The sequence below is a fragment of the Gasterosteus aculeatus genome, chromosome 8 (assembly GCF_964276395.1).
Source record: "Gasterosteus aculeatus chromosome 8, fGasAcu3.hap1.1, whole genome shotgun sequence".
NCBI lineage: Eukaryota > Metazoa > Chordata > Actinopteri > Perciformes > Gasterosteidae > Gasterosteus > Gasterosteus aculeatus.
Genome location: NC_135695.1, coordinates 9205250 through 9216856, shown reverse-complemented (window position 1 = coordinate 9216856; position 11607 = coordinate 9205250). Strand labels below are relative to the sequence as shown.

The window sequence follows — 11607 nt, the reverse complement described above, 5'->3', positions numbered from 1 at the left end:
CTCCAGACAGCCGCTCATCCTGCCGCCTGCGATCCTGGTCCCTCCGGTACGTTATTTGAACGTAAAAGGGTTAGTTGTAGTACAGCAAAAAAAAGTCAACATGTCAGTTTAGATTTAATGTCAACAGTATAATACGTAGTTATTTTATGTTTGGATTTTTCATGTAATAGTTACTTTTAATATGGAATTTTAAAGCATCACTTTTTTGTAAAAACATTTAAAATCAACACGCAATGTTTCCCTTAAAAATGTATTTATTTCGTAAATAGAACTGCATCTCCTTAAGCATAAGACATATTTATAGACAAGAGATAACAGACCGCAACAAACAGTCAAAAGACAATGAAGAGAATAAAATATCAACATTTAGTTCAGCTGTGATCTCGTGCTTGGTGTTGATGCGGCCAATCTGAAATATAACCGTGAGAATAATATGACTATTATAGTTTGGGCTCCGGTCTGATCAAAACATTTCCTTGCAAGGAAATGTTTTGTTTTAGAAAAAATGTGATACTCGTGCAATATTAGTTAATTGTGCTACTTGTAAATCCATACTATGGCTGGAAATATGTGACTGATTTACATGTTCATTGTTTCTTTACACATTCAATAAATGGCCAATATTTCACGAAGCAGGAGTATTTGGTTTAAAACCCACATTTGTGGGCATAATTTAACCGCACAAAAAGGGTCCAAATGCACGTCAATGGGGCTTTTCATGGGTGACCTGCTCATCATCTGCGGTCTGAAGGCGTGATACTAATTTAATTTATTTATTCATTATGTGGTTTGGTAATCTGCTTCTAGAACGACCCCAGAGGCCTCGTATCCAAACCACAAAAAGAAACTGGAGCATCGGTTTGGATTTCTCTCTCGTAACACATTTGTTTTTTGCATTTATATTTTATTTCTCAGCTTTGATGGAAGATATTTATTTTCAAAGACTACTACTTGCAGTTGTGTTTATATTTATTCATATGATTATAGATGTATTAATTTGTGGATGAGCACAAGGGGGCATCAGAACTGCACAAACACCCGCGTTGTGTCTGATTCCAGAGAGGCGAGTGCTCCAACTTCAGCGGTTTAAAGTCAAGATCTCTTCTGCTGCATCAACTTACATGTTGTACAAGTCAACCTCATTTATCCTGACATAAAAAAACACACACTGCAATGCATTAGCATTTTACTCAGCCCTCCTTTCTGTGTCATAACGCCTCCTTGTGTCTGATTTTTGAGCAGGAGTAAATCGACCCTTGGAGGAACCCTATAAAGCAGCAACATGTATCCCTCCATCCATGTACAGATTACATTCATCGCGGGCATCCAAGTAGAGACCTTAATAGCAGAATGAACACAAGTTTAATAAGAAAAGAGGAGATATCCCGTGGAAATGTGGCCTGATCGTTGCCTGTGGAGTTGACAAGGAAATCGAACTGGTAAGTCGTGGTTCTGCTAAAACATCCATCTTATTCTACTTCTGGAACCTGTCAGGGCGACCCGGCACACAAGTTCAACTTCCCAGTTACATGTAAGATCAAAAGAAAACATACAACACGGGACACATGTTATAATAATATGCAAGAAAGAAAACACAAACAATAAATAGACCTTTTCGTAGTTGCCTGTGTGGAATTTAACAGGACATGCATCAAACTATGTGTGCTTGGAGAAAATAACTTGACGATTAATTGACAGTCAGATTCCTTGTAACCATAGCAACAGGAACCTCCCATGACATTGTACCACGTGAGGCTCAGCGTGTCCTGATCGTTGTTTAAAACGGTTGCCTCACAAGTTGTCTCCATGTTAAATCCTCCTACAAATAACAAGAGGCACACGCTTCCTCGTTTCACCCTTTACTAGAAGAGAAGACATCGGGACAACCATCAGAGACACATTTGACCTCGCAGAGCATCGAGGGGTCACAGAGCGCCAACAACAACACGTGGCTTAAAAAACGATCGCCTCGAAACATCGTTGCGTTACATTTCTGGAGTCAACGGAGAACAACCGTCACACTGGTTCCCATCAGCTCACCTCTGTAAGCAAAAAGAGGAAGTCAAACTAATCAGCACAGAGACATTTCCCCCTTTACTAGTGAACAAACATTGTACAACGAGGTTATTTACCTGGCTGCCATACAAAACACACACACACACACACACACACACACACACACACACACACACACACACGCGCAGCATCAACAAGTGGATAGAACAACAAAAACCTGATTTAGATGATGACAGACATGCAATGAGTTGACAAATGACAAAAGATGATTTTGAGATGCGACTTGTGCAAACACTGCGTCTCTGTACGAGCTGGATTAGATTCATCTGACAAAGCTCTCGCTCTGAAGAGACATTCTGCCGTCTGGCTCGACGTGCATCAGCTACGCAAAAGCCTCCCGTCGTTCGGGCCATGTCTGGCTCGCTGGAATAGAAACGGTGCCGTCATCTCATCTGATACTTGAGGCGAAATGAGGGTCGATTAAACCTCCTTTACACACTGACCCCGTTAGAGCGGAGATGCCTTTGCTAGACCGGCTTCCCTCCGCAGTACCTTCAATAAGCTACGAATAATATCACCTCCTGAAAATGTATGGCTTTTTAAAAAGGGCCCCATCTGTCCTCCTTCGGAGCAGCGACAGTGAGACGAGCGAGCAGCACAAACAAGAACCGTAGTCCGCTTCATAATAAGCTTCTCTATAATCAGGCACAATAATGAACAGTTCTTCTTTTCGGGAGTCCTTTGTTCTTTGGTATCACCGTGGCGACCAATCTCCTCGTGGAGCACCCAGGGGCCTCCGTGCGTCTCATGCAAACGGGTCTGGTGGTCCCACGCCTGCTGCCTCCAACGAGCCGACTTCAGCCCCCCCCCCTAGAAGAAACAACCCCGCAGATGTCCGACTCGCTCCACACTGCACGTTTTGAGTTCCTGTCCACGCCGCACTTCCTCCTCTTCCATCTTACTATGAACTCGTACGCGTGGCAAAGGGTGGCGGTGAGGGATACCGCCGCGAGCCACACGCAGACCTGTGGTTTCCCGTGATGCGTGATCCGTGGTGCATCCGCCGCCAGCTTAAAGGAGGTGTAGGTTTATAAGGTGTAGGTGTGTGGGGGATCCCCAGATCTGCGTGTGTGACAGTCAGCGGGAGTCAGCAGTGGGTGGACTCGATGGGCGACAGCGTCAGGATGCTGCGGTCGTTCTCCGTGTCGCTCCACGACCTGAAAACAGGCAGCAGTGACTGAGAATTAGGAGTGTGTGTGTGTGTGTGTGTGTGTGTGTGTGTGCTGGAGGTGTAGTGAGAGCCAACGGGAAGAACGTACACAACCCGGCTGGAGAAGCAGTGCGATGGAGGCGTGAAGAGTTAGTAGTGAGAGGGAAGTTGTTAGTGAGTCGCGTCTAAAGTTTCACCTCTTCCACTCGGTTAGCAGGTCCGTCAGCGTCGACCAACTTAGAGAAGGAGGCTTTAGGCTATAGAAAAATAAGGACCAACTACTGTTTTTTAATGTTACGACCTGCTTTGCACCCAGATCGGCAGTGAGAGTAGGTCCTTACTGTCCCTTTAAAAGAGTTTAAAGAACGTTAAAAGTTGAGTAAAGGTTATTTGCTTAAAACACAAATGAAGTCTTTGTAATTTGCTTAAAACACAAATCCAGTCTTTGTTTGGTACGTGCTCAAGCCGTTGGTTGTTTTTTGGTTTGGCCGCTGAGCGGAGTCGAGGTGAGACTTTAGCTACTTAACTCATGGATAAATAAAAATAAAACAATAAAGAGAAATAAACCATGATTAACAACATTCTTGCCTCAGATATTCCAGTAAAAAACAAACCTCACTCTACATCACGTTCAGCCTCATATCTTCACTTTCTACTAGAAAAACAGGTGAACCATTTTCCTACACATTTGCATACAGTACAAAATCCATGATACAACGTGTATTCTGTATGGAACCCTTTCTTCTATCAGCTCAGCAAGCTGGAACTCCTTCCATAATAACTAGTTGTGGACATAACTAGTCCACAACCCAACTTGCCACTGTTCCATGGGCAACTAGCAGAACCAGCATGCTGCCCCCCCTCATCCCCGCCCCCCCCCCCGGGATCACAGTGACCGCATGACGCCAGCAGTCGAGCCTGAACCGTCCTGTAGAGGAACACGGCGAGAGGAAGACCCCCCCCCCCCCCCACCCACCCCCTCACACACACGTCCTTTTGCTTTTCTTAATGTCCGCTGAGTAATTCACGCGACCTTTAACTGGACGCTGCCGTCACTGATGAAGACAACCGTTTTAAAGACGTGGTAAACATGGCCGCCAGCTGATGACTCCAGTGGTTTGACTGGAGGTCACGCTCACATGCCTACATGCCGTTCTCCATCTCAGAACACGCCTCGCACACGTCAACACTCGGATAAGCCGGGGGGGGGGGGGGGGGTGGGGGGGGGACACACACACGAAAAGAACAGTTTCCTCTACCGTCTATGAATAATTCATTAAAAAGTTTGAACGACATTATGCAGATTTTACAGAGGACAAGGACACAGACAGAGGACAGAGGACAAGGACACAGACAGAGGACAGAGGACAAGGACATGTGACACATACAGGTTTACGTCGTATACAAAGTACCAAAGGCTACAGCTGCCCCCATGCAACAAGACAGAGTTTGGGAATTCTGGTTTTGTAGCTGGAAGTGGACACGATGGTGACGTCGCGGAAATGAAAGTGGTGGAGAAGTTTGACTCCACCCCTCCAGAACAGTCCTGGTTATAAAACGAGCATCACAGTTGGCCTCTTGCTCTCAGAAGCATATATAAGGCTTCAGGATCCAGCAGCACACAAAAAGACTACGCTTCCCAGCAGCCTCTCTGGTTTCGGGTTCCCTTGAGGTGAGATGTCAGCTGAGTTTCTAACCAAGATTTTCATGTCTAAATAAACATGAAGTGAGAGAAACACATGGCAGCATTTACTCTAAATTCTAAGGTTCAATGAACTGCTAAATCCTCACGTAGTGTCCTTCAAGTGGCCTCCTAATCATGTCCAAATATCTACCTTTTACGTTTAACGATTTAAAAGCCGGCGTGAAATCGGCTGAATTCTAATGGAGATGCAGCGGCCCGGTCATGTAGCTCGTTTAATATGGAAACTACATCTTTGACTCCCGACATTTGTCTAACGGTCCTGTTTTCTTTTCGCCCCTCGCCATAAATCAGCAACGGCGAGCATTCAGCAGCCAGCTGAGGTCAGGCTCCCAGTATATAAAAGTTAAATACATTATGCATCCCAGAAGCTTGTAAATATGCTTAAATACGTCCGTTCCAGTCTAAATGATGTAATGTGGGACTGGATACATTCGCTTCCTTTATGGCAGTTTTCTAGCATTAAGGCAAAGATCAAATGTGGGAGTCTGTCATCATGGTTTGTGTTTTGAATTTCCTCAAATCCAGAAGGTGAAGAAGAAGAAAGGTGCGGGAGAGACAGGTGAGGGTTTGAGAAAGGGGGTAAGGAAGTAGGGAGCCGTGGGAAGAAGGAAAGGACAGTTGACAGCAAGGGAAGGAGCAACAGAGGATACAAAAGTTAAACCTTCATATTCAGCCCCATCATTTGTTGTGTATCACTTTGTGAAGTTACAGTACGACGCACACAAGCACAGCTGTTCACTGCTGGCCGTTGTTGATCCTTCGGGGGGGGAACAGATTGCTGCCAGCGCACTTCAAGAAACGTCCAATCGGCTGCTTGGTGCCAAGGTCAGAAAACAGATCACGGGAAGAAATGAATCTAGATTGAATCAGGCGTCTATTGACCCTGCAGACAAGAGAATACGTTTCCTCTCTTTCAGCAAAGAGACCCAGACAACAACAAAAGGAAATGGATCATTTCCCAAAGCAAACCGTGAGCACCTGATGAACACTGAGGGGCCCACATATGAGAAGGGATTATTCTTATGAGACTGCTGTGCCGGGATGACACAAACCACTCGACCACACACAGTCTGCAGGTCTGTCCAGAGGGGCTGCAGGGAGGAGCCGCGCATCCATTACTTCACCTGCACGCGGCCATTACTGCTGCAAACAGAAGTTTGCAGTCACACACACACACACACACACACACACACACACACACACACACACACACGGTATTGCTGCGATCAATACAGAGAGTCCCAATCGGTTTAGGCGGAGAAGTCATCGCTCAGCGCAACGATCCGCTCGATGAATCGAAGGGATTCACTCAAAACACAATAACACTGAAGCTGCAATAAATGTTGGTTATTGATGTTTTATCCTCCTTCATCACAAAGTGAAGCTACAGCAGATAAGAGCGCTTATCTGCACTTATTGAGAGCCCCCTTTGTGCGATTGAGTGACATGTGACGTGGCCGCTTCCATTTAGCGCCCTGGGCAGCTGGAAAGCGGGGTCTTATGCTTATGAAGCACTTCCATATCCACTAGAGATGTACTGGCACAGATTCGGTGATGCTCGTACAGCTGTGGCATTATGTGGCAACCAAACGCTGTAGAGACATCTGTTAAAGTGCATTGCACATTAGGCGGTTCTCCTTGAAAACCGGCTAATGAGAACATTAAATAGATTTGAGGGAGTATCAACCAGAAACGGACAGGACAACGGATCATAGCATAGATAGAAAGGACATAGACACGTGAGCTTGAGGACGGACACACAGGACAGCTTACATGGTGTAACACACAAAGCCAGTGACATCCATTGCAGTGCATGCTACTCTGTGAGGCTGCTTACAAGGTGTCCGGTACATTTCTGACGGCACAGCACAGTCGATGTGCGATTAAGCTCGTCCTAATCCAAATAGTTTTTTTAATCCAAATAGACTTTCATATCAATAAGAGAGCAGTCCATAACGGCTTGATCCACACATCTTCAACTTGCTCGCTGTTCTTCTTCCGCCCTAAAACCAGGCATCACGACCTTCTCAAACCCTTCCCACCACCGTACGCGCAACGGACGTGACGTTTCCGACACCAAGAGGCGTTCCGCTCGTGGTTTGTGGCCATTATCCTCCCCACCTGTTGCTGCGGCTGGAAGCGTGGCAGTGGCTGCCGTCGGCCCCGGTCACCTGCTCCAGGAGGCTGGCCAGGCGGGAGCAGCCGCTCTGCCCGTGTTGGTAGCAGCACAGGGACTCCACACAGCTGAGGGTCGGCGTCTGGGGGGACGATAGAGACTGGAGGGAAGGGGGTGAAGGGGGGAGCAGGAGAAGGAAAAGGGTAGTGGGAGCAGTTGGTGGCATGGAGAGAAAGAGCAAGGAAACAGGACAAAGGGGGGAAAGACAGAAATAGGGAAAGAGGGAATAAAAGACAAAATGAATATCGAAAAGCGGGTTTGCTGTCACATTCTGAGAGGATAATGGATGACTGCAGGATGAATTATTGCATGCTAGCACAGGAAGAATGATGAACAGGGAAAATATTAAAAACATGCCACACAAGGGGCTGAAATGTAAATATATAAACAACAAAATACAACAAAATCAAAAACATGTATGTTTAGAGCGGTTGTAGAGCATTCAGATATATTCCCTTAACTTAAATTTGAGACCGGATTAAATCTTTTTACGTAGTGAAAGCCCCAGAGCCGTCGTATGGAATGGATCAGTACGCCTGGCAGCGTCATCATCTATCCTGATTGTTATTTCATACAAGAAATTCACATTAGTTGACAACAAAGAAACCTCCAATTGTCTAAAACAAAACGCAAAAGAAAGAGAGAGAGAGAGAGAGAGAGAGAGAGAGAGAGAGAGAGAGAGAGAGAGAGAGAGACAGAGAGAGAGAGAGAGACAGAGAGAGAGAGAGAGAGACAGAGAGAGAGAGAGAGAGACAGAGAGAGAGAGACAGAGACAGAGACAGAGAGAGAGAGAGAGGGACAGTTCGGTGGGGAGGAGCAGCGAGACGGACGCAGTGTGCGCTTACACTAATGTAGGTGGCCTCCTGTGGGACACTTTAAGATGAAATAGAACTTTGTAGAACTCATCATAGAGGGGCAATTTAAGTCTAGATTAACCTCTGACTACCTTCAGTGGCCCACAGTGACGATGAATAAAGCTTCCATTTGGACTTTTTGCCGTTATCAATTGCAGGCGATGAAGATGAAGTCATATCAGCATAAGGAGAGCCAGGTTTACCCTAAAATGCTTGAAGATCCGGCCATTTCAAAACATAGAAATAATGTCTGCACTCCCACATTGTATCACTTGACGTGGTCGTCTGTGTCGTAGCCCGGTTTAGTCCCGCGTGTGCCTTCTATATCCACAGAGCGGCCCAGGGCGACGTTGCTGCTGTTGCATTCCTCTGCAGCAGAAATTGGAGACGCTGTTGGCGTGAAACCAAACTTCTGCTTCTTGGCAAGCAACAGCAGAACAGAGACAAGGCCGTGGGATTTATTCTGGCAAGGTCAGGTGCTGCCGGATAAGAAATGTGTTTCTTGTCATTAATCAGAATTTGTCTCCTTTCGGACGTGTTCTTGTATCACAGCACTCCGCATTTGAGCAAAGAGAAAAGTTGTGGGCTGTAATTAATTATTCAACACACAGTTGCATCCAAAGTACAATAAAACAATTACAGCAAGACGGAGGAAATTGCCCATACTAATGTATCCCAGCCGTGTTAATCCATTAATCTATATTGGAATCACCATGTGACCATGGCAGGCTCTTAAGATTATTGATTTAACTTATTCCACCGACCATCAATGTGCAGTATCATCGCACGGCTCGCGCCACACTGTTAAGTCCTTTTGTTCTAGAGAAGCAGCGGCCACCCGACGCCCAGAGGCCAAACCTTCAGATGGAGCTAGTTAATGTGTGACATCCTCTCATGTAGCACAACCATCGGCCTAAGAAAGTATAATCATCTTCTGTTTATGGTTGATTTATGGTGCTCATGAAAAAAAAACACACCGTAAACACAAATAATGAGATAACAAACACTCACAGGGGGACAATGGTACATAATGCAGGCTTCAACATGGAGCATTATTTTAGAGGGATGTGATGAATGGACACATTTACAGCAAGGACAATGAAATTAGCATGCCAACAGCATTCTCTCTCTGGACTCTGGTCCACATGTGATCATGAGTGGTGAACTGAGAGCACAACAACAAAAGGAAAGGGGCGCTCATGGTTGGCTCGGGGAAGTCGGGGGTCAGTCATATCCGCGTAGGGGAGGGATAAGATCATTCATTACACAGGGTGTGTGAGGGAGTTGGTCGAGCCAGTCATACAGGAGACAGAGCCCAGGAATAGTATTTGGAACAAAAATGAACTAAAAAGGGCAGTGTGACATATAGCCGTGGGTGAGCAGGTGGTTTTCACCCAATAGAAGGAGAGGACGATGGGGGGTGAAGCATGGTACTACCTAGGGGAGCAGGGGTCTGGGCCGGGAGGCAGCGGGGGGAGGATAAGCAGCTAGCAGGTGCCAATTGTCCTCCCCTGGGCTCCGCTGGGCTTTAACAGGGTCACATTCTGGGCCGACTGAACCCTCACCCTCTTCCATCTGGGGGACACAAGACGCTCACAGTGAGCCCCGCTGGCCGGTCAAACCGCTCGTCAGTCAGCCGGGGTCGGACTGTCGGGCTGACGCGTCACAATGCCAACATATCCAGAGCAGCCTCCATGCGAATATTCATTCTTGTGTATGTATGAGCGAGATTTTAAATGATTTTTAAATGAATCTCTTTACGTGTCATATTGTTTTTGTGATTCAAGACCAATTGATTGTGGATACTGTGGATGTGTGTTGTTTTTTTTTGTTGCTTGATTACCAACCAGCAGAGAAATCGCTGGGTCAGTAAGCGAGCAGTCGGCGAGGCAGTCCAGGCTGCACTGCAGGGAGGCCCCACGCTCATATACACGTATACATACAGCATATCGCGGTCAAACAGACGCCGGTCCTCATCCTCAAACCCTTCCCACGTGACCTCACCGGCATCCAACTACAGCCGCAAATTTGTGGACCACGATGCAAATGAGAGCCGCTGCTTCCTGCGGTCTGAGGCGAGACAGACGTGCATCCCAGGTGTCTTTTCCCTGCTGCAGATCTTAAACTCGTCCTAATTGGCACTGTGGACAGTCATACACAACTGAACGGGTCCTTCAGCAAGTTTGAATGGGGGCTGATGAGGTCACCGGAGGAGGGCTTTAATTTGTCATAAAAGCAGAGGCAACGGAATACAGAAAGATGCTGCAGGCACAGAATCCATTTCTCAGGGGAAACGCATCCTTCTAGAGCTGATAAGAGCAAATCTATTAGTTACCAAACCAATTAACCTGCTGGTGAATCTATCAGCGCTACAGATGAGGCAAACAAGAAAAAACCCAAGAGATCCCTTTTTGTTCCTTGGCAATTACCTCCTTCCAATCTAATTAAGGAAAAACTATTTCTAAAGAACTTAATACATTGCATTATTCATCATACATAAATGAATACACACTTTGATTTTGAGCTCAGTAAGAGCACCGTGTGCATTTCTACTAGTTCCACAAATAAATCCCTCAAACTAAGGAAATAGCATCTATTTTGCAGTGTGCTTCCCCCCATGATGGTCAATCTACAGCCGGCTTCTACTCATTCATTTGGAGGATGGGATCGGCCTTTTCTATATTGATTGTGACTCCCTAAATTACTAAAAGTAATTAGTGCAGGTAATCCTATCTTAGAATAAAAGAAAACTATTCTATCTGTGATTCATTTGACAATAGTCAGTTCAATATCAATTAAATGATCGAGGAATATACATCATTTGTATCTTCTTAGTAAGGGAGGGATCTTTTGTGTTTAAAACAAATACCTATTAGCATTCCTAACAAGTGCTGCTTAAGATGCAGATAAGCATGCTGCACGCAAAAGCCTTGGAAAGAAATGACCATATAAGGGCTGTAAATAGCACTTATTTGATATTTTTTTAGATCCGAGAGACCAGTCGTGTTAAAAATACTAGTTTTATCCGACCAGCAATGTAGAATGCAAATGTATTCAATTTACTCTCATGCATGACAAAGCATCAACATTTTTGGGGGAAAAAGAATATTTGGCTCGAATGAGGAAACAATTACTGGATTATCATACTAATTGCTGATTGTTTTTCTGTCAACAGATCAATGAATTGTTCAACCAAAACTATAAACACATGCAGATATTAGAATAGTAACCATATATATTTTTACATATCTTAAAATGAAGACATTTGCATGTTCACTAGTCAACAGTCTGTCACACTATTGTTAGCCTTTAGTTTATAGTTCTATCTGCTATGACAGCACAAGATCTTTAAGTCAACGGACTAAAACAGCCGTGATAAAAGCCCGAGGGTCTGTCATGATCAGCCCGTCATGCAGCTGTGGGGGGGCTGTAGTGGTGCTCTGGGTCCACTACAGCCATGCAGGTGGGCTGAACACCGTCTGACGCGATGCGTAGGGGACGGATCAAAAGGGGGGCGTTGTCATGGACTGCACCGTGCAAAACTTTCATACGAGTGCGACATGCCAGACGGAGGTTGTGTGACAGGAGGGCGAGCCGGTGGTCGGCACTGTGGGACCAACGCAGATGCAGGATCTCAGTCAGAACG

At 45.7% G+C, this 11607-nt stretch overlaps 1 protein-coding gene across 3 annotated transcripts in view; it reads right to left on the bottom strand.

The window, feature by feature from the left end:
* Positions 1-236: 236 nt before the first annotated feature.
* The window catches only part of atp11b (ATPase phospholipid transporting 11B), a 39493-nt gene continuing 28122 nt past the window's right edge, over positions 237-11607 (bottom strand). For 2 of the 3 annotated variants that reach the window (XM_078107929.1, XM_078107928.1), the window contains 2 exons: positions 7053-7207; positions 237-3233 (listed from right to left, as the gene is read on the bottom strand). In XM_078107929.1, the coding sequence (XP_077964055.1) occupies positions 7099-7207 (109 nt within the window). In that variant the 3' untranslated portion in view covers positions 237-3233; positions 7053-7098. Of the gene's footprint in view, positions 3234-7052; positions 7208-9398; positions 9537-11607 lie in introns of all 3 variants that reach the window. The other variant, XR_013468558.1, reaches the window with a different exon arrangement.